The sequence below is a fragment of the Alligator sinensis genome, unplaced genomic scaffold (assembly GCF_000455745.1).
Source record: "Alligator sinensis unplaced genomic scaffold, ASM45574v1 scaffold528_1, whole genome shotgun sequence".
NCBI lineage: Eukaryota > Metazoa > Chordata > Crocodylia > Alligatoridae > Alligator > Alligator sinensis.
The window spans coordinates 731,781-755,346 of NW_005841846.1; the positions used below are offsets into that span (position 1 = coordinate 731,781).

The following is a 23,566-nucleotide window of genomic DNA, read 5'->3' on the forward strand; positions in this document are numbered from 1 at the left end:
AGAGGGTCCAGAGGAGGGCCACTCGCATGATCAAGGGACAGCAGGGCAGGTCCTATGAGGAAAGGTTACGGGACCTGAACCTGTTCAGCCTCCAGAAGAGAAGGCTGAGGGGGGATCTTGTGGCCTGCTATAAACTAGTCAGGGGGGATCAACAGGCACTGGGGGAGTCCCTGTTCCCCCGAGCGCCGCCAGGAGTGACCAGGAATAACGGTCACAAGCTGGAGGAGGGAAGGTTTAAGTTGGACATCAGGAGGCGCTACTTCACGGTCAGGGCGGCTAGGGTCTGGAACAAGCTTCCAAGTGAGCTGGTGCAGGCTCCCACCCTGGGGGTTTTTAAGAGGAGGTTAGATGCCCATCTTGCTGGGGTCGTTTGCCCCCAGTACTCTTTCCTGCCATGGCAGGGGGTCGGACTAGATGATCTGCCCAGGTCCCCTCCACCCCTAGAAACTATGAAACTAAGATTGGAGCAGGGCTGAACCATAGTAAAGCAAAACCCAACTCAGGGGTCCAAATAACAGGTTTATTAAACAGACAACACACTACACAGCCCCATGACGTTATTGGTTCACACGCGCGCGCGCACGCACACACACACACACACACACACACACACACACACAAGCACTCACAATGGCAGTAGGAGAAAGAGACTCAGTGGAAGGGCTGGAGTCCAGGTAGGGAAGAGAAGCAGAGTCCAAGTCCTTGGTTGAAGAGGGAGTGGGAGGTGATAGCTATCTATCCAGGCTGGAAAGGGGTCTGTGTCCAGTAGGTGTTGTCCAGAGGTGTTGTACACCGGCAGGGCCTCTGGGTGGATAGGTGGTGTGGCATGGTGCTGGCCCAGATGGAGAGGGCATCCCAAAGAGTCAGTCTTCACTACCCCTTTTATGGGGCAGACTACCTCTGATCTCCTATAGGGAGGGCCTGTCCCAGAGGGCTCCATGTGTTCTTAGTGAGCATGTGCAGCCTTGGCACAATGGTGGGTTGCCTCGTCTTTTGTTTCTTGAATGCTAAGGGTGGTTCCAAGGGCTGGGTTATTGGTCCAGGTATTGGTGTTGATGGTTCGGTCATTCAGAGGGAGCTATTTTTAGACCTACTGCTATTGTCTCTCAAGCACCCTCATTCATCCCCATTCATTCAAGAACCAAGTTACATAGGAGGGGTAGGTGTGAGTCATGGGTTACACAACTGGGCCTAGGGACAGGATGGAGACTTGACAAACAAAATGGAAACTTGACATGACTTATGCTAACTTACATATGTAGGCCTAAATCATATAGTACCAGTAAAACAGTAATATAGAACAGTAAAAATCAATATAAACATAATAATTATACAATATAAAGAAGGAGAAAAAACTAAACAAATACAACTTGCTACCAAAATAAAATGCTGAAGCTTATCCTATGTCTTAGCTCACTTATACTTATCTATAGAGAATAGAGAGGGAGAGACAAAGTCAGAAATGGTTGGGGAAGGGGAGGGAATGCATTTAAAAAGAAAAAGAAAAAGAAAAACTGGGGGTTTTGCTGCATACTCAGCAGTAGCGTAGTTTACTATGCAGTGGGCATGTCTACACAAGATCCTTAACTGCACAGTAGCATGGTTTACTGTGCAGTAAGCAAGGGCATCTACATGGGCACATGCTTACTACACAATAAACCTTGCTAATTGTGAGTAAATTTGCTACCTGCAAATGCAAGTAGCAAATTTACTTTTGATTAGTAATGGCGCAATAGCAAATCTGCTCCCAGTCAGCCATCCACCGGGGGGACAAGATTGCTTCCTGCCCCTGGGAGCTGCCTGCTGCTGGGGTGGGCTCTGCCACTAGAGTTTGGGCAGAGATCGTGCCACTAGAGATTGTGATCGGGGAGCAGGGACTGGGAGATCTTTATCTCCCAGTGCCAGCTCCACCACAGCAGGGCCACTGATAGGAGACCCTTATCTCCCACCACTTGCTCCGCACTCACGGAGCTGAGTGAGGAACAAACTCCTCAGCCTCTTCCCTGCCCAGTTCCGGAGCTGAGCAGGGAATAGAATCAGCAGCCCCTGCCAGCTCCACGACTGCAGATCCTTATCTTCCATCCTGAGCTCCACAGTCATGGGGCTTGGGTTAGGAGACTTATCTCCCAGCGCCAGCTCTGCGACAGTGGAGCCAATGCTGAGAGATCCTTATCTTCCAGGCTGAGCCCCTTGCAGGGCTCAGGCTGGGAGACAAGGATCTCCCAGTGCTAGCCCCATGACCACAAGGCTCGGGCTCACTGCAGGATAAGGATCTCCCAGCCCCCCACTTCACGGTCATGATGGGGAAGTGGGGGCTAGAAGATAAGGATCTTCCAGCCGCCGCTCCCCAATCGCCATCTCAGAGCAGGGGGCTTGGAGCTCCCTGCTGTCTCTGCCCAGGCTCCAGTCACCTCGCAGAGCTTGGGCTGGGACCTAAGAACGTCCCAGTGCTGTTGTGGAGCTGGCATTGGGGGAAAAGGGTCCCCCAGCCTGAGCCCCACAACCATGGAGCTCTAGCTGGGAGATAAGGATCTCCGAGCTCCCTGCTCCCCAATCATGAATTGGGTGCTAGGAGATAAGGATCTCCCAGCCCCTGCTTCCCAATCGTGATCTCTGAGAGAGGGACTTGGAGTTCCCTGCTGCCGTGGCAGGGTGACATAGTCAGGGACAGGTCAAGGACAGGTCCCAGCCCTGTGTCTTGATCGGGTGATCGGTGTCCTGGACTGGGAAAGAGCTGCAGGGGTGGGGTAGGTCCCAGCCTCCTGCCCCGATCCATCAGCGGGGTAGCTAGCACAGAGCCAGCTACTAACTGCCCAACCAGTGGATCGGGGCAGGGGACTGGGACCTGCCCCTCCCCTGCAGCTTTTTCCAAGTCCCCTGCTCCTGATCAGGGAGCTCTCTGCTGCCAGGGTAGGGGGATATTGTCCCTGCCCTAGCAGCAGGCAGACCCCTCAGGGCAGAGAGCAATATCCCAGCCCTGGCCAGAAGCCAGCTGTCTCCTGGCCTGGTACTCCCTGCCAGCCCCTAAGCTAGTACTCATGGGGAGCGGGGCCCACTGCAGGGCTCCAGGAAGCTGGAGCAGACTTGCTGCCATTAGCAGCAAATCCGCTCCTGCTTCCCTGCATGTGCAGGAGTGTTTACTTGTGAGTAGTCTATTCACAGATCAAATGCATGCGTAGACATACCCAGTATGGACTTTCTTTCCTGCCTTAGCATAGGACTGTTTCCGGTTATTTTCATTTTCCCAGTGTGCATGTACATGTGCTGCAGTGCTGAAGCCAGAGGAATTAATCTAGTTTATGCAGGTATCAATCAGATGTTGAATTTGACCCACAGGTAATAATAATTTAAAAAACCCTGCACTTATTTTTATCATGTACTATCTAGCATACTTAATTATATGCAGTCCTGCATATATCACTGGGATTCCAACTACAGTAAGCACTTTACCAAGTTCACCTGCAGTTCTAACTTGCAATTCAGTTTTTCCCAAAAAAACACACCAGAGAAACTGACTTTCTTGCAGCAAAAGAAGGATCAATACTGATGTTGTCAGTGTTGTGTAATGCATCCTTTACACAGGATTCAAGCAATGTTAAAGAAGCAGAGTTTGACCTTCAGTTATGTACCTGATCACTTGCATCAAATCAGCTCATATCCAGCATCCTTATGAACTGGTTCTCAGAACAGGAGTACAAGCACATAGGAGTAGATTTTATACTCAAATACAATATTTGCATTCTCACCTTGAAGATCATTTTGAGCCTCTACATAGAACTTGAATTAAGGATTTTGAATCTGGTAGCATGTTCTAGATTTGGAAATGTTCTGATTCCATACACAGCTAGGTCAAAACACAAATTCACAGTCCTCCCCAGTTACAGTTAAATATGTATATTCTTTTACAACACCATCGATGAAGCTGTTCACAGATTTTTAGAAATCTATGTCATATGCAGAGTTAAAATGTTAAGTGCTTATTTGAGTTATGAAATCCTGTAGCTTTTTCATAGATTCTGGGCTATAAATGCAATATTTTAAACAGACATTATTCAAAGTAATTCACATTACACTACCATGAATGCTGCAAAATCAGGTCTCCCAAAATTTCCTAGCAGATACCTTGCTAGAAAAGAGCGGTGTTAAGCTAGTTTACCTACTCTCAACACTAACCGTTGTTTTAACAATATACCATCAAGTTCAGTACCTTTTTCTCCACATTTGAATAAATTCTCCCAAAAGAGCAAAGTGCAGAAGCACCTTTCTACATACATGTGTGTCCTCTAGCATATTTTATGTCCCTTAGGACAAGAATGTTCTTTTTTCTTCCCCAGTGCATATTGGGGCCCGCAATTCTGGGGCTCTTTGGAACGATCATAATTTATTTACTTATAATATTTCTAATTCAGTTTTTATTATGTTCTCAAGGACACTGTGTTCCTAACCTACACATTGTAGAAATGAAAATGCAATGGACAGACAAGGAATAGGAGCACTAAAACATCCAAGTATTTTGTATTTAATATTTCTTTAACATTTTTTCTATATTTTTAAAGTTTAAAAACAAGATAGAGAATATTTTGTATTTTACAGCTAGGATGCAAGAACATTATTAAAATGAACAATGGACCAATGAATTCTGGCTGTGTGTAGAACTGCAGAGTTCAAAAAAGGGAAAAATGAATTCACCCTCTACTCTGGGCCAAACACATCAAGCAGCTGGGAAGACTAATGTCATCTGTCAGGAGCTGAAATAAATAAAAAAAGGCAAGGAGATCTCTTCCAAGCTCTGCCACTGAGCTATCTCCATTCAGTGAAAGCCCGAATGTAATACTAATCATAGCAAATTGTACAGAGGTTCACAACTGGATTTTCATTCCACTGCTGGGCAATTACGTTTGGCTTCTCCATGATTGAGCCACTCAACAGAAATTATGGAAAGTTTTAAGTTCCACAAGAATTTTGCATAAGGGATAAAACTGTGTTATGCCAGGGCTTTCCCTTTACTATGTGCTGGTAAGAAATGATTATATAGATAATATATAATCCCTTGGTTTTGTAAATTCTACAGATTAATTAGTTGTCCCTCTCCATGTGCATTCACTAGCACTTATTGTCAAATTATGCCTCCCTCTTTATTGCAGGGAGCTTTCTTTTAGGAAGACAGTAAGCAGACACTGTCCTTCTCCTGATAGGGATGATGGGACTTAACAGCTTTGAACACAAACTCATATATTCAATTTATAGGGTAGCATTTGTCTGCAAGTTGTTTTAGTCAAGCGATCTGCTTAGCTTCCATCACTGCACTCCCCTCCCCCACCCGTACCTGGCCGTGTCAGGCGTATTAAAGATATGTAAACATCATGGCAGTCTCTCTCTTGAGGTATGATGAGTTGGATGATCTGGAAGTTCTTGCAGCGAATCAGCAAAGGGCAGCCAGTAGCTGTTGTTGCCTGTTTTTCAATAGAGGAAATTTGGCTGTGAAGAATCTGAAAACAAATAAAAAATTGTTATGGTAAACAATAATGATTTGGAGTAAGAAGAAATAATCCTTAACCTATAATGATGTTCCATGGCCAAAATTACAGCATCCTGGGATGTTTCAGGAACTCCTCCTAACCTACTTCTTATAGTTTTATTTTCCTCTAACCACTTCCCGCTTTATGTGAAAAAGATAATAACATATCTCCTGTCCTATTTCTTCTACAAGTTCACAAAAAATTAGTTCTAGTATGTGACCATACCCAGGTTTCTTTCCGAGTTTCAGAAACGTTTTCCACAAAGATAACATGGGTAGCTGTTAAATATAAGGTTCCCAATGCAGCTTTCCTAGAAGATATACGATCAATGAAACGGACATTTTCCACCTAAACAGAGAAATGAGAAAAGAACACAGACAAGATTTAAATTAAGACGTGAAATCAAGTTCTATAGGCAAAAAGACTGACACCCACTAACAAAAGGCAATCAGAAGTTTTTTTTACACTAAAACATATAATATTTTATCCACTCAAACAAGAAAACTGAAATTTCAGAGGTTTTTCCATTTTTATAAGCTTTAAGACACGTCCTGAGTTTATACTAAAGTGAGGAAAATAAGAGGGCTGTGCGAAACAGAAGCATTCCATTTCGACCAGCGTTTCGATGTTTCAACAGAGCAGTGTTTCATTTCGACTTTTGTTTTGAATAGAAATGGCGGGCTCATGTTCATACTGTGGTCAATTATTACCCCCAGGTCTGTGGTGGAAAGTAATGGGGGATCTTCAGTCCTGCTGCCTGATGAGAGGCAGCAGTTGCACTAGCACCCATGTCATGAGTTTTGCCTGTGAGCAGCTAGGGGGGAGGGGGGGTCTGGTGCCCCAGACCCCCCCCTGCACCAATCTCCTTGACAGCTGGCAGGCTTTGTGGCTGCAGCAGTTTCCCCCCACCCCGTGCCCTAAGACAGACACAGTTGCACAAGCACCCATGACATGAGTTTTGCCTGTCAGCAGCCACAGGTGCAGGGCCCCAGAACCCCTGCACCTATCTCCTTGACAGCTGGCAGACTTCATGGCCACAGCAGGGGCTAGCAGGCCTGCAGCTTTCAACCTGCTGTGCCTTAACACACACAGGGTCACCCATGTCATGAGTTTTGCTTATCCACAGCTTGAGGTGCAGTTTCCCCCAAACCCCTGCACCTATCTCCTTGAAACTTGGCAGGCTTTGTGGCCTCCATGGGGGCTACCACTCCTGCAAGTTTCATCCAAATCTGGCCAGAAATGACAATGTTATAGGCTGTTTCAACCTTCCCCATTATAACCTATGGGCGAAACATCCAAACAGCGTCGAAACAGCAAAACATTTTGACTTGCCTTGTTTTGTTTCGAGGCTGTTTCAACTATATCTGTTCCATTACAATTTTGCTGTTTCAACCTCAAAACAGAATCGAAACAGAACTGGTGGCGAAATTTTGCACAGCCCTAGAAAATAAGCGACTCCTTGAATGAAATACAGAAATGTTACAATGTATCTGGTAACGGTCCCTTCCTAAAGATTTTGTGCAAAGAAATTAATTACTGTATTCCTTGTCTTAAACAAAAAGGATGAGTATATTTAGAACTATATTTTGCCCTCAGATTAACACCTACAATTCCCATGGAGCTTAACAGCAGCTGTGTCCATATCCCAAAGTCTATGTTCTGTCCTGCAGGGATTTACCCAAACAGAAAGGCCTGATCTGGAATTCTGTGCGACTACAGTGAGGCATGAATTTCATCCTGGGGACATAATGATTGTTGTTTGATGCAATGTAACAAGGAACCTTTGTTACTAGGAAGGAGTGTAGCTGGGGCAGATGGCAGAAAGCCCGATGGCAAGAGGCAGCAGATGGGAGTCACTGTGTAAATTGACCCACTGGCCACAGACAGCTGAGGGAACCAGCAACACCTGATCCCTGGGAGCAGCAAACTGGATCAGATGACCAGAACTGGGCCAGATTTGGGGCATATAAGCCCAGCCTCTAGACATGGAAGGGGCAGTCTGACCCTGGCTATCTCAAGCCAAGGAGCACTGAACAGAACTGACTATAGGTTGGAGTATGGCCACCCATGCAAGGTACCCAGTGGGCTGGGGAAACAAGCCTGCCTCAGTAGGAGGGCCAAAGGAAACAGAGACCCATGGAAGGGTTTACATTTGAGTTGGAACTGTTTTGCTTGATGTTTTGTGTTCAGGTTTGACCTGTGGTTTGGGTGGGGAAGGTTTGGAGGCCATGTGACAAGGTGCTAGGGGTGCTCTGCAGGGTGAGACCTGCTCTGGGCAGAGACATGAAAGTCTGAGGCCTATGAGCCAAGGTCTGAGACAGTAAACCTGTGGCCAGAGGAAAAGGAGGCCAAGGCTGGGATGGCTGAAACCCTAACAAGTGCTTTGAGGCCTGTTGTGGGGCTGCCTTAGAGGGGAAGCACCTTTGGGGATGCATAGAGAACCCCCCAAATAAGTCTGGGCAAAGAAGCTCAAGGACAGAGTCAAAAGGAGGGAGCACCACAGAAGCTACTCTCCGCCTCCAGGGACCCTGGTATCACAGCAATAGCTTCAAAGGCATGAGAGGAAAGAGACTGGAGGTTAGTGGGGCTGGAGAGTGGAGGCAGGCAGGTCTGGCTGCAGGGGCATCAAGCACATGTCCCCCAAGGCTGCATGCTGTACAGGCCACATGCTGCCCCCTGCCCTGCTGCATAGCTTCCCTACTCCCTGCTGTGCCATGCAGAGGGCATCACTATGCTGCACAGCACTGCATGCACTGCCCCTCCAACTTTGCAACTGTGTCTCTATGCCCTGTTCCCCCAACCTCCTGGCCATGGGCTGTCTCTCAGCCCTGTACGCTGTTCTGCTCCACCCTGCATTTAAGGTAGGGGCAGGAAGTGGAAACTGGAGGAGGAAGTGGGAGCCCACTGACAGCAGCTGCAGAAGCCGTGTGGGGTGTGGCACCTGGTCTGAGAGCCGGACAGCCACAAGTTAACCTGTCAGGGGCTGCATGTGGTCCATGGGCCACCAGCTGGACAGCCCTGCTTCTAGGTAGCTAAAGCATTACTGGTTTGTAGATCAGTGGTATATAACCGCAAAGGGACTAAAATTAGACACACACAAATTTCAACATTACCACAGCCACACCACATAAATAAAGGTGGACACTTGCCTCAACATGAAAAGTAACATATAAATGATAATGTGAATCAGATACACAAGAAAACAGCAAGACAAATATAAAAGCATAACAAGAATACCTATAAATGCAAGTTTGCATGTAGTAGTCACTCCTATAGAAGTAAAATATTTTATACATGACAAGACATGTTTAGGCAGTGTGACATGAACCTAAATCTCCTTTATCTGCTATGGTCATTTTTCCCCTCACACTTTTGCCTACAAAGTTTATTTATTAAAAAGAGACCCAACATTTTTAGATACTTAGTTGACCTCTGCTTCAGAGATGTAGCCTTGTGTTGCAGTGTTCTCCCCTAACCACTCATGGCACCCACCAAAAGCATGACAGGGCTTTAAAATCATGCAGCCTATACTCCAGACAGTCCACCACAAAGTCCAGCTGTCAGAAACTCAGCCTTCCAGCTGGGTCTGTGCAAGTCCATCCCTTTCACAGTTAGCATTAAAAAAAATACAAGTGAGTGAACACCCATACATATCCTGTATACCTCCCCTTTCTTCAGAAAGTCCTGGACAGACCATAAATCCCCAGTCAGGGTTACAGAAAAGTCTTTATTAAGAATCCCAAAGTACTGATTCAGCATCAGGACTTCCTTTCCTCAGGGGGCTAATGGGCACTAGCCAGCCAAGAAGTCCCTGGTTTTCATCTGCCTCATTACTGTCGGCTGGTCCTTCCCTTCCACCCCGTCTAACTTGTCTTACAGGTGTGCCCGCAACAGCTGGCTTACACTACCACAACCAATGCAAAATGCATAATCCCCATAATCCCCACCTGCAGTAGGACTGTGCACTCCTAGGAGGAGTCAGGAGATAGTCTTCTGTTGTGTCTTTCTGGCCTAATGTCACACCTGAGGGAATCTGGCTCGAGACAAGTACCACACATCAGGTGCAGGTTGTGCTTCTGATGGTAGTCAACCATTGTGTGAGGATACAATCCATAACAAGCTCAAACAGGTTTCTGTAGTGCTATTATCATAAGAACTGCCGTTTACTGGGTCAGCTCATAGATCCATCTTTGAATATCATTGTATCTGCACTCCACTTCACTGCCACTTGACACACCGTCTCTTAAGAAAGAAAGTCTTTTGGTTGAGGTGTTGCTCCTGATGTTTCTTTCCCATTGCCCTATCCCTGCCATCTCTGCCTCCCTCCCACCTTGACATTCATACTTCCTCAGGCCTAATTCCAAAACATCAGTCTCCAGAATACATTCTTTTGAGAAGTCCAAGATATATAGGAAGTGCGCTTCACAAAGTGAAGGTCCAAATCCAACTCCTTCTTTTGGGCAAGTATTTTTGTGGCTAACTTTAGTCAGTTAACTGGCTTTTTGAGATACTTATGCAGCTGTTTAGATCCTAGCCCCTACTGTATAACTTGCACATGAGTAACCTGCACTTATACTCGTGTTTGACTTAGGTAGGTATGCATGTATGTCCCCAGTGTAATAGTCACAACTAACAATGGAGAAAGTGTGTAACTCCTACCTTTTGGTCCAGTAGCTAGGACACTCTCTCAGGGTGGCAGGTCTGGTTAAGAGCAGCCTGGAACTCTACAAGGAAGCTTCCAAGACCATAGAAAAGACCACCTCTACCCCTCCTCCTGAAGCTGGCGCCTCTGGCTTGAATCCTCTCAACTGCCAAGCGCACCAGCTTCAACAGAAGTTTAGGCTGCTCTGGCCCTGCCAAGCCCCATGGCATGGTGTTAGGGAACTTTGCTAGAAAGTGGGAGATGTCAGCTCAAATGCCCTTTGGGTGAAAACCTAAGTTTCCCAACCTCTGGACAAGTGCCTCAGGCATGAGTTTACTGGACCAAAAGCTGTAGGGGCTGCTCTCCTCCTCCTCCATTTGGCAACTTGCACAGAGTTGCATGTCTTTCTACAGGCTAGTACAGGGGCAGGCAATTATTTTGGGTGGAGGGCCACTTAACAAGGCTTGGTGAGCTTTTGAGGGCCACATAGGTAGCCCCACCCCTTGACAGTTGCCCCACCCCCTCGTTGCCATCTTGGGACCAAAAATCCCACCCCTAACCACTGACCTTTGGCATTGGAAGTCTCTCCCCTTGTCCCCTAAAAATGCTCCTTTTGGGAGGGCGGGTTGCCCTCTTAGAACCAGAAAAAAACCAAGCCATACACTAGAAGTCAAACACCTACTGTAACATATCTTAATTTTATTACAAAAAATATTTTTGTCATGATTTGTGTTTGCATGCTGTATATAGGGGTGATTGCATAACTCAAAAATAAATTCTTAGTCTTGCCAGTGTTTCCCACTAAACACATGCAGCCCCCAGACTCACGCAGCATGGGAAGGGAAGGAAGCCCCACATTCTGGAGCCAGCTGCTTTTCCTGCCTCTGTCCCACAGCAGGGGGCAGGGAAAGCAGCCGGCTCCAGCACGTGGGGCTTCCCTCCTGTGCCATGTGGGTGCTGGGACTATGTGTACACGGCGGGGAGTGCCAGCAATAGAGACAGCCCTGCGGGGGCTGTGCTCCTCACCATGACGTGCATTGCTGGCCAGGGCCACATGCCACCAGGCACTGGTGCTGGGCAGAAGCGCCCCGAGTGCCCCTGCCTGCTGCTGCTACTGCTGCTGTCGCTGCCTGCCCCTGTTGGGGGGGTGTATATATGGGTGCCTCATTCCCACACTCATGGGCAGAAGGGCTGGGCAGGGTACCATTCACTGGTGGGCACTGCAGGCCAATGAAAGTGCCTGGTGGACCGGATCTGACCTGTAAACTATATTTTGCCTGCCCCTGGGCTAGTAGGATCTAAAATTCACATAAATAGCCTGGAATACCATTTATATGGCTACACTAGTCTCATAAATGCTTTACTATTTACTATTACTAAAGGTGAAGAAACAGCCAATCAAGCCTTTCCTTTTTCCTAGTCCCCCAACCTAGACAGCATTATTTTTTCCTACTTTGTTTCTTCCCTTTAAGTCTGACATCTCTAACAGTTGTTTGCATTCCCCCCCACCTCCCCCCATTTACACACATTATAAATTATTATAAGGGTACATTCCTTGGGCATCAGACCTCATACCCCATGCACCCCTTGTTTCAGACACTAGGATATGAACTCAAAATGGTGTTAATGAATGGATTAAAATGGTTAATTGTTAACCAACACGTGTCAAAATAAGTGAAAGCAGGGAATCCTTATCACCAAATGAGCATATTTTAAGCAAAGTTTCAAAAGGATCTCTTTGTGGTGATATATTATTTAATATTTTGATCAGTGAGTTGGAAAAAAACATAAAACTGTTACTGATACAATTTTCAGATGACATAAAGATTAGGGCAGCATTTCTCAACCCATGGCTTGCAAGACAAAAATGGGTCGCAAGAATACATGAAAGGTCACAAACAAACTTTAAAAATGGACCAACAAACTTTAAAAATTGATTCTCCTTTAAAGGAGAAAAACATGGGAAACTGTGGCTTTTCCCTTGCAGACTGGCAAAGGTCCAGCCTGCAAGGGGCTGCTTGGGGCCCCCATGTCCCACACACCCACCTCCTGCCCCATGCACTGGGAGGCTGGGGGCAACAGGTCAGGACTGGTCATCAATGTTTACAAATGGGTCCTGGTACAAAAAAGGTTGAGAACCACTGGATTCGGAAATGAATAAATAATGAGGATAGGTGACTGCTATTATGCAAGTCATATCACCTAGTCAAGTTGAAGCAAGCAAACAATACATATTTTAATACAGCCAAATGTAAAGCTATACATCTAGCAAGAAATATTTTAGACAATACTAAGGGGACTCTATACAAAGACTTCTAAAAGGACTTGAAAATGTGAGCTTTCCAGACTAAATAGCTAACATGACTAATGTGATCCTTTTATGTATCCCTCATCAGGGGATTCTTGAGTGGAGTATGGACTTTCCATTACCTTTTTATTTGGTGTGGACAAGTCCACCCCCACAATATTGTGTTTACTTCTGGCATCCAAAATTCAAGGCTGCTGATAGATTAAAAAAGGGGTTCAGATCCATAAGACTGATTAAAGGAATCAAAAACGTCCCTTACCATAGAAGACTCAACAAAGATGCATATCCTTAGTTTAACAAACAAGTGGTCAAAAGGTGACTTAATCCCAGTCTATAAGTATCTGCACAGTGAGCTGATATTTGAAAATGAAGGGTTCTTGAACCTGACTATCCACAGTCTGATAATATCTAGTAGCTGGAAGTTAAAACTGGATAAATTCAGACTAGAAAGAAATTACATATTTTTAAGAATGATGGCATTTAGACACCGGAACCACTTAATCTGGGGTTGTAGTGAATTCTCTATCAACAGCAATTTTGAAATCAAAATACATTTTTTTCTATAAAATATTCTCCACATCCAGCCTTCTCTGGGTCACCAGCACAAATTATTTGGTATCCATTTACAGCTACATTGACTGTGGGTGGCCTACAGCATGAGCTTGGAGAAGACTCACTCACACCTCTAATGCTACAGTGAAATATCTTAACCAAGCTGCCACCAGTGGTCACACTAGAAGGAATGTATTCATAATATAATATAATATTATATATGCAAGGTTTAAGTGAAATTTGAGGCATTAAAGCAAAACATAGAATGCCATCACCACTAAGAACAGCATCCATAGAATATACAGACTCTCAAATATATTATTCCATTTTAAATAATATGAAAAGAAATCATAACAATCATATTCAGATGCCCTCCAAACCACACAATGCCAGTTTGGTAGAAAAATGCTCAAGGCAGTTAGTGAAAACCAAGTCTTCTCCCACTACCCAGTTACAAACTGTTTTTTTGATGGTTTTTTTAATGAAATAAAACTGCTAGAAAACAGGGATCATTTTTCCCAGGACCAAATACGTCAGAGGTCACACAACGGAGAGAAAAGCAATGGAAGAAACTCAGCATAAAGTCAGTAAACTCAGTAAACATTCAGTAAAAAGCAAAACAGGAGATGCCACAAAAATGGAAAGAAATGCAAAAAAGAGATTGAGGCATAAAGTATTTCTAAGTTACCACTCTAAAAATCATCTACAATTTAAAAAAATTGAGCATGTCCAGCTAAAAGTAGATATGATAGGTACAGTATTGTTAATGCCAGATCTATTCTGAGAATGGCCAGTGTTAAAGATCTAAATTCTTGGGGTTTTGAAAACAGAGAGATAAATAAAATAAAATTAGGACTAAGCAAATAGGAATAGTTGCTAATAGGTATCTGTGGTACAGTACACCTCATTAAAATGAATATAATTTATAAAATGTTATAAATTTTTGGTGTCTGTCCTTGAACAAATCCAACTATATATTAGAATTTTCAGAGCTTTGGAGTGGCTGGGCGTGGAACAGAAAAAGCTGAAGATGTCTTTTGCCATATCATTCAAACAAGATAGAAGTATGGCATGTGTGAGGTTGGGAAATGATCATCCTTAGTCAGTATTTACTCATTCCTTACACCCAATGCCTTCAGTGAGTACAGCAACTCCATGAAGGAAGAGATAAATTAGTGAGGACCTGAGAAACCAGCTTTATTTAAAAAAAACACTCCAAAACCCACGATTCATCCATTAGTCTTGGCTAGGTCTTGCATGCCGCATGACAAGTTTTGGCTGCAGTGGCACAAATATAAACTTCTTTTGAAAACAGATTTGTTAATAAGCTAGCCCCCAGGAACTATTTTAGTGTATCTAACACTGTTCCCAAAGGGCATGTAAACTGTGCTAAATAAAGACCATGCTTAAATCTAAACTAAAAAAAGATGCAAAAGTCATTGCTGGAATATTACTGGAAATCCACATTACTCAGATTTAAATTATTCTAATATAGCGTGATAATATGGAAAGGGTCTTATAGTATCATATCATATAGTCAATGTGGAACATTTACATTGTTTGAAATTGTTCTTGTAATCCCTTTCATAGTTGTAAAATTAAATTTGCTCAATCCATAAAGGGATTACAGGAGACGATTGCCTGCAATGACAGGGATTTGATGCCCATACGGTCCCTCCCAGCATGGCCAGATTTAGGATTTAGAGAAGGGGGGATGCAACCCCATGCTAGCCCACTGAAGGGGGACAGGGCTGAGCTCTCTGCCCTGGGTAATGACAGAGCTCCAGACTCAGCCACCCTGGAGCACCCCACAGATAAGAGGGAAAATGGGTTAGGGAACTAAAAGCACTCTCTTCCCTGCCCTATGGTGGGATATTGGGGGAGGAGGGGCATGTATCCAAAGTCCTGCATATCCCCACTGCCCAATTCTCCCTCACCTGGATCTTGTGAGCTTCTGCACCCTAGGTAGAGCAGGTGGAGAGGTGGAGTATTATGCTGGCCTCTATAGAGCAACACTAGTAGTAACGGTGGTGTTACCTGCTTGGGTTCCTCACACTCCAGCTGCTGCTGCTACAGCTTGGGTGCAGACATGGGCTCTGGCTGCTGCAACTGGGGGTGAGCAATAGTGTGTCTTGGGGGGAGGCAAGTGGGGCCTAAGCCTCAAGCACCAATTTGGGTGGATGCCAGATGGGTGGCACCTGGGGAGTCTGTGCTGTGGGTGCTGCTATAACCAGTGTATGGGGATCCTGTTCCCCAGCCGCCACACTCAGAGTCCATGCCTGCATCCAACCCACAGGAGCAGCAGCTGGAGAGTGAGGAACACAAGCCTTGACAGGTAACACCACTGCCACTACCACTCTCTGGAGGCTAACGTAAATCCATCACCCTGCTCTGCCCAGGGCCTACTACTCCTCCGCCCCACACTCCCCTTCACCCCCGATGTGCAACAGGTCTGCCACCACTGCAACAGGTCTGACCAGCATCAAGTTGAAGACAGTCTGGGGGGAGCTGCGCCAACTCTGTCAGAGCCACTACCTGCCCCACCGCCCTGATGAAGAGCTAAATATCTCCTTCTTATACCTGCTTCAGGAATTAAAAGAGAGTGCAACCTCACCACTGCAATCCCCTGGATCTGCCACCCCCCGCCCCCATTCCTATGTTCCTTTGTTTTTAATTCATGCGCTTGCATGGGGGTTGGAACTACATAAAAGTACTTCTTTGGCACTACTCCTTTCATTGGTCTCTACTAATTACAGCCTTGTAATGAATACAGTAGAATGACACAGCTGAGGTAGTAACTGGGAGGGTGGGTGCAGGGGGTTGTGCTACAGCTTTGTTCTGGGCCCAGGTTGTTCTACATGTGGATGCAATGTGAAACCAATCACACTTCTCCTTCATTCCCATTTGCTCAAACTGTCTGTGAGAGAAGTGGATTTCTTCTTTAGGTAGACAGAAACCCAGTAACAAGCTTGGATTTCATTTAGTTGATCAAAGAATCCTAACATAGATCTCCTTCTTCCCATTCACAGTTAGAATCACAGTGGGAAAGCCAAACCAAATAGGATCTTGTAAATGGTCTAAATGGGAAAAAAGAATGGTAATATTCTGAGTGAGTGAGGGCACAGAATAATACTGCTTTGGATAAGATAAGAAGGGCTCAACTGAGCTCATCAAAAACAACACAAAACAGTAGCATGTTGAAAAATAAGTTTTTAGAATAGAATTACAAATAAATGTAATATCAAATTCAGAACGGGAACTGTAGTCATTACCGTACTTAACAATTTAAGTCCAAAAACTCTTTTTAGTGCCATAGACTCTATTTTCTATTACACCCTCTTTGGAGTATTAGAAAATTGAGGGGGTGTGACACAAAATATAGGTCAAACTGTGCAGAGAGTGCTCTGATCCTTTGCCTAAAACCATCTAGGGCCATGTAAAAAGGAGAAGAGCTGTGCAATGCCAGGTAAAACACCAAAAACCCAGCCAGGCCAACATGCATAGAAGGGAGCTGGGAATACTCACAAAAAGCAGTGGAGATGGAGAGAGTTAAATAAAACTTAAAAAAAAAACCCTAAATAAACTTCAGTCATGTATATTTTTAAACTAATGTCCCATAATTTATTTTTTCTTGATGACTGTGGATGTTGTAGGCTTAACAGAGCATGTGTAGCTTAAGGAAAAGGCAAGTTAAGGGATCTATATTTGGTATTATGACCCTTGCCATGAGTATAAATAAAGTTGAACAGAATTGCTATTTTCAATGCAACACAGATGAGAGAAAAAGAAAGCAAAATAGCAGATAAAGGGAAAGTAAATTATGAACAGATGTAAGGCAAGAAAATAAACATGACAAATGACTTATAAACAAGGTCACTGGGAGTTCATTCAGGAAAAAAAGATGTTGTATTAGGGAAAAGTATGGGCAAAACCTTACTTGGGAATAACTCCCATCAACTTCAGTGGGGCTTTTACTTAAGTAAGGACTGCAAGGATAGATAATATTTATAAAGAAATTAATGTGCCAGAATACTATTTGTGCCTGAATACATTTCTGTATACTAATAGGCTTTTGCCCTTAACACAGAATTTTTGAGGGGAGGTGGGGGGGATGAACATTGGTATTTGCATTATATGCTTCTTGTACCTGATACGTAACTATACATTACATGTAAGAGAATGAAGGAAAGAACTTTTTTCTAATGCTGATAAGGGAGGACATTGTTACTACGTCAGCATAATGTCAAGGGCATATCTACGCATGCACTTTAATGTGCATTAGCCTATTTTAATGCACATTAAAGTGTCACAAAAATGTGTGCTTTTACTAATGCACATTAAAATAGGTTAATGCACCTTTTTATACTATGTCACAATGGAGGTACTAAATTTAACATGCATTAGCAAAAATATATTAATGAATGTGTAGACGTGCCCAGGGTTGGCTATTTTTCATGTAGTTTATAACTCTATAAATAACTCAATAACACTTTGAGTTAAAATAATGTGGGCTGCATTTTGATTCAAAAAACAGACCTGAGCATGTTTCACTTGGACTACAACAGGCAAAGCCACCCTGATGGTTACCACTCTCACAAATTTTGCAAGTTTTTCCAGTTCACAAACTAAACCCAAAGTGGAGGACCCTTCTGTCACCCATTCTATTGCAGCTGCTGCCATTTGCTTTCACCAGGGAAATATTCATTGAAACTACTCATCTGGAAAGAAAGCAGAATTAGGTAAACTAACAGCCAAATTGAAAAAAAATTACTATTACTGAATGGTCCCGCTCAAAGGCTGTCCTTAAAACTGTCCCCGTTTCTTTTGTCAACACTGTAGTAAGCAAAATATGCCTCACCCCGCCCCTCCATGATATAAATAAAACGTGAAGTTGTTACATGTTTAGATACTGGGAATTCTGGTAGCCAGTGGTTGCCAGGAAATCATAGAAAATTAGGGTTGGGAGGGACCTCAGGAGGTCATCCAGTCCAACGCCCTACTCAAAGCAGGACCATCCCCAAATATATCATCCCAGCCAAAACTTTGTCTAGCCAAGTCTTAAAAACCCCCAACGATGGAGGTTCCACAACTTCCCTGGATACCCTTTACTGTTAGGGATACTGGGAATAGCTTTGTTATTGGTGGGTGGAGTGGTGTTTAAGACCAAGGAACCATTCTGGTAATCGGCTTGATTTTACTTACAAACTACAAACTTGCCCAGTAAACAGTGTCACATACCATGCAAGTGCAGCTGCAAGTAGGATAGGAAGACTTCAGTGGTAGGATTCCCAGGGTCTGCTAGCCAAGCATCTAGGATATCCTGGGGAATACTTCAGTAAATTGTTAAATGAGCACTGTTAAGTGAATTTCCAGTGATTCCAACTTGCTTCAGAAGCTTAGGCTTTTTATAGTCTATTGAAGGTGGGCTGTTGTGGTTTTGAGAGTGAACTAATCACCTTCAAATGAGCCAATCACATTTCACAATTCAGTTTATGTTCTACGAATTTATACATGGTTTCCTGGCAATCTTTGAAGTTGCTCGCTGTACCATACCAGCCAATCGTTTCACTTGTTTATGTGCCACCTGCACCATGCTGTCTCAGACTGTTCCCTTTAACATCTGTCAAAGTCTGAGTTGTGAAACTACGTCCTCTTGCAGCTTACATACTAACAGGGTTTACAAATAGGTCACAAAATTCTGTCTTCAGCAATATACAACCTAGCTAATTAATATGTCAAAGTACAGATAGCCCCCTTTATGTTTCAGTTTCAGTCCTTTATTACCCTCCTTAGTGAAAAACCTTTTCCCAATATCCGGCCTAAACTACCCTTACTGCAACTTGAGATCGTTGCTCCTTGTTCTGTCATCTGCCACCACTGAGAACAGTCTAGTCCATCTTCTTTTGAACCGCCATTCAGGTAGTTGAAGGCAGTTATCGAATCCCCCTCAGTTTTCTGTTTTCTAGACTAAATAAGCCCAGTTCCCTCTACCTCTTCTCAGAAGTCATATGCCTCAGTCCCCTAACCATTTTCATTGCTGTCCACTGAACTCTCTCCAATTTGTCCGCATCTTTTTTGTAATGAGGGGCCCCAAACTGGACACAGTACTCCAGATGTAGCCTCACCACTGCTGATTAGTGGGGAATAATCACTTCTCTTGATCTGCTGGCAATGTTTTTACTAATTCAGCCCAGTATGCCATTAGCTTTCTTCACAAGGACACACTGTGGGCTCATATGCAGCTTATTGTCCACTGTAACCCTCTGGTCTTTTTCTGCAGAGCTGCTGCTTAGCCAGTCAGTCCCCAGCCTGTACCGATATATGGGATGATTCCATCTAAAGTGCAGGATTTTACGCTTCTCCTTATTGAACCTCATGAGATTTCTTTTAGTCCAATCCTTCAATTTGTCTAGGTCACGCTGAATCCGAGTCCTATCCTCCAGCATATCTACTGCTCCCCTCAGCTTGGTGTCATCTGCAAACTTGCTGAGGGTACACTCCATCCTATCAGATCAACCCCCAAGAACCCTGTTCCATTTGTTTTCCAGTAAAATTCCATTGGCTTCAACAGGAATTTCCCTGAATAAGAACTGAATAAAGCATGAGTAAGGATATTGGGATTTGACTCTATACTTACAAAACAGAGTAGAGATTATTATTGTGGTTTTTCAGAAATTGGTAAAGGAAAACAAGAATATGATCCAATTTCAACTACCATGCTTAGGCAGTGGTCTGTGAAAGCCAAACAGCCTATCAAGTCAGCTTGGTTAAGGCACGCAACAGCCAAAAGTACATGAGGGAGTTATGCAGTTAGTACCACATCTACCCACTTTTGATTGCCCACTTGAGTGAAAAGGTACCTATTTCCAAGTAGATTAATTGAAGAGAAACCTTTAACAAACATCTGAAGTAAGGCTCAAACTCATGCTTCTGGAGCCGCAGTCAGACAATTCAACCACTCTACACCGTACCCCAGCCACCATTTCTACTCTCAAGTCAAATACCATGCCTGAATACATGAATGCTAAATGATCCTCTACAAAAGAGATATCTGTCTCATCCTCAATCTAGGTTCTGCTTTGGGTACCACCCTCCTACTCTGGACAGAGTCCCATGACTAAAACTGGCACAGCAAGAGATTCCTGGTCAACAAGAGATTCAGGCTTGGGGTTTGCTTTATAAATAAAAGTGAACAAGAACATTTTTACAGGAAAACCTATATGAAGTACCATATTTTGTGGTTTGTCTCAGAGAAGGGAGCACCACAAAGACGTCAAAAAGCAAATATTAATAATGATCCACGTCATTCAAAGTGGGTGCATCTACACATGGAATGAACGCGATGCAATAAACTCCAGAGCAGTTTAAACGAGAGTCAGCTGCTCCCAGGCACAGAATCTACACGTGTCTGGGACAGCAGCAGAGCAGACCCAGGCTGGCAGCAGGCTCAGGGGGTCAGCACCAGGCTCCAAGTGGTGGCATTGGGCAATGGAGGAGCTGGCTGGGGCATGAGAGTGCTAAAACGCAGAGCCATGTGGCAGTCAGCCCTCTCACTTTAGCAGCCTCATGCCCCAACCCGCCATTGTCACTGTCTACACATGCAGTTCATTTCATGCATTTTTATTTCATGTATTTCACACTTAATTACTCCGCCATGAGATAGTAATGTCCACAACAGTACCCTCTTAGGGTGGAGTTAATCAATTTACTGAACCCTAATACTGGCACACATGTAGACAGTGACACTTTACTAAGAGCTAATTAGTCAACTCTGCAGTAAAGTGCATGTGTAGATGCAACCAGTGACCACATCCACACAAGCATGGATGTTTGTTTCCCTGGGGACAAAACGCAGCAGCACACCTTGTGAAATCCTGCCAGCACAAGGTGTGCTACTGCTTCTTGTCCCCAGGGAACATTTGTGCCACATGCCCTCTGGCGCAAGGCAGGTTACTCCAGGTGGGGCAGGGGAGGCTGAGGTCAGCACTGTGCTGGCCCCAGCAGACTTACCTGGAGTCCTGAGGGCCTCCCAGGGCTGCAACCACCGTGATCCTGCTGCTCAGAACCTGGCCAGCAGCTGGAGGGTGGCCCCGGACAGCCAGGCTCCAGTTTTGGGCGGTGTACACTGCCCCCGTGTGTGCTGCCCACCTTTTTTTGCATAGGTTTTTTTGAGCCCGTGATTTCCTGAGATCAAAAAACCTCCCCATTGTGCTACCTTGCAGCATGAAGAACACCTGAATGTGCGGCACGTGGCACTTCAGATGTGTCTGCGATGCCACATAGTACAAGTAGAGGCCTGCTACCATTGTATTTCAATCATTCCCAATCATTCTCATTCGTCCGGGAACCAATTTACATGGGAGGGGTACGTGAATCATACAGTTGCAACACAGGGGATGCCTGGGCAGAGGACACAAGATGGAGGCTTGACATGCAAAATGGAAACTTGGCATGACTTACGCTAACTTACATAAAGAGGCCTAAAACAGTAATCACACAACATAAAAGCAGTACAAACATAATAATTATCACTTATAAAACAGTGGGTATCGATATCAAAATAGCAGGGAACTTATTTGCAAAGAGGGGAGAGAAAAATAAAACTTACTACCTAAAATAAAATGTTAAAGCTTATCCTACGTCTTAGCTTACTTATACTTATCTATAGGGAATAGAGAGGGAGAGAAAAAGTCAGAAATGGTTGGGGAAAGGGAGGGAATGCATTTTAAAATAAAAAAAGCAAAACCCCCAGTTTTTCTACACACATTGTACCTTGCTATATTATCATTTCACATACCTCAACTTAATATACCCACAAAATATTCTCTCTTAGCCTGGTAAACTCCAACTACAAATGCATGAGGGAGGGGGAAAAGTTAGAAAGCTATGGGAGAATCTATTAATTTCTTGCCTGATTCAAACAAAAATCCTCTCACATAACTGGAAACAGGAAAAGAAGCACCCGTTCTTGTTGGCCACTTACTGCACTTGCTAGCACTGTTTATAGTGTCTTCTGAAAGGATAAACAGAATTCAACTACTGTAGCATAATTAACACCTAGAATGAGGGAGTAAAGCTCCTGTATGAGATTCCCCACCCCTTCTTCCTGGGGAAAATACATTTTTTAAATCCCTCACATTTAGCTCCCCAGCAGTATGTTTTAGAGTATACTTAGTGTGTATTTTAGAACAAGGGATTGCTCAGCAGTTTCCGGAACGAGGTCCATTCCAGCAGGAGGAAGGAAATCATTTCTGTTCTCTTTTCAGTTTGGTGGCAGAATTGTAACAGAAACATCCTATCAACTCTCAAAACATCTCTGTGTTCACAACATTCACTTGTTGCCTGTTTGTCATTCTAATTTATAGAGCTCACCCTTTCAACAAGAACTTTTCTGATATGCAGTACCATTTTAAGTGTTTGGCAACAGGTATTGATACAGTGAATGAAAAGGTGGTGGCAATATATGTATTCTATACTATGAGACTGCTTTCACCAGTGAATGAGATTCTCAGTATTTACAATGACTGGAACCAGGAAGAGTAACATCTATGAATAAAAAAAAAACTGAAGTGTTTTTTCAATTAATACAGTGAGTCAGTAATACAGATCTCACAAGGGAGCAATTTCTCACAATGTGGGAAAAGCATGATATTTAGATGGGCCATTATAAGGAAAAAATGACATTATAATCAAACCAGAAAAAAATATAATTTGAGAGTAAAGAAGTGTGTGAAAATCAAATTTGAACATCTGCTATACCATGGGATTCTGTGGTGGAGGACAGTGTAGAGCCTGATATGCTAATTCTATGCCAGTGACTCTCAACCACGGAGACACAGTACCCTGAGGTGTCTTGAGATCCTTTCAAGGGTGTAGTGGGGTGCCATGCAATGTTAGTGTTGTTAAGTGTACAAACATGATTCACAAGATAGACCTAGAGACCATGTCCAGATGAGCGTGCATGTACAGCTTGCGGTGCCTCAAAGCTGTTTAAGGTGCCACAAACCACACACGGCGCACATGCTCCCGTTCACCGTGCTGCTAATTTGCATCATGGTGACAAAATTTGACACTGGGAGATCCCGGTGTCAAAAAACCCGCCACTAAAAAAAAGCAGCATGGTGAACGCAGCAGCAGCATGCGCCACCAGAAGTGGAGCCTGACCAGCCAGAGCCAGGCTCTGAGCAGCCAGATCAGTGCCACTACTGCCCTGGGAAGCCCCTAGGACCCCAGGTGAGGCTGCTGGGCCTCAACCTCCCCTACCTCACTTGGGGTAATTTGCTGCCCATGCGTGCTCGTCTCGATGCTCCCAGAGATTTCAAATACAAATATATACAGGCAGTCATCAGACTTATAACACAATTAGTTCCTGAAAACAACGTCTTAAGTTGAAATGTCATAACTTGGAACATATTTTCCCATAGGAGCAATGTTATAAATGGGTGATTGGTTCCTTTACGATGTTCGATACAGCTGCCTCCAGCTGGTAAATCTGTTGTGGTGGAAGGGGAGGAGGGGAGGGAAGGAGTGGGGGGCGGGGGGGCA

The 23,566-nt window shown here is 44.3% G+C and overlaps 1 protein-coding gene across 1 annotated transcript in view; it reads right to left on the reverse strand.

Annotated features, from left to right (window-relative positions):
- MTMR7 (myotubularin related protein 7) overlaps positions 1–23,566 on the reverse strand; it is an 87,047-nt gene that overhangs the window by 54,451 nt on the left and 9,030 nt on the right. The window contains exons 2-3 of the mRNA XM_006015856.2: positions 5,745–5,867; positions 5,327–5,489 (exon numbers count right to left, since the gene is read on the reverse strand). Of these exons, the coding sequence (XP_006015918.1) occupies positions 5,327–5,489; positions 5,745–5,867 (286 nt within the window). The remainder of the gene's footprint in view (positions 1–5,326; positions 5,490–5,744; positions 5,868–23,566) is intronic.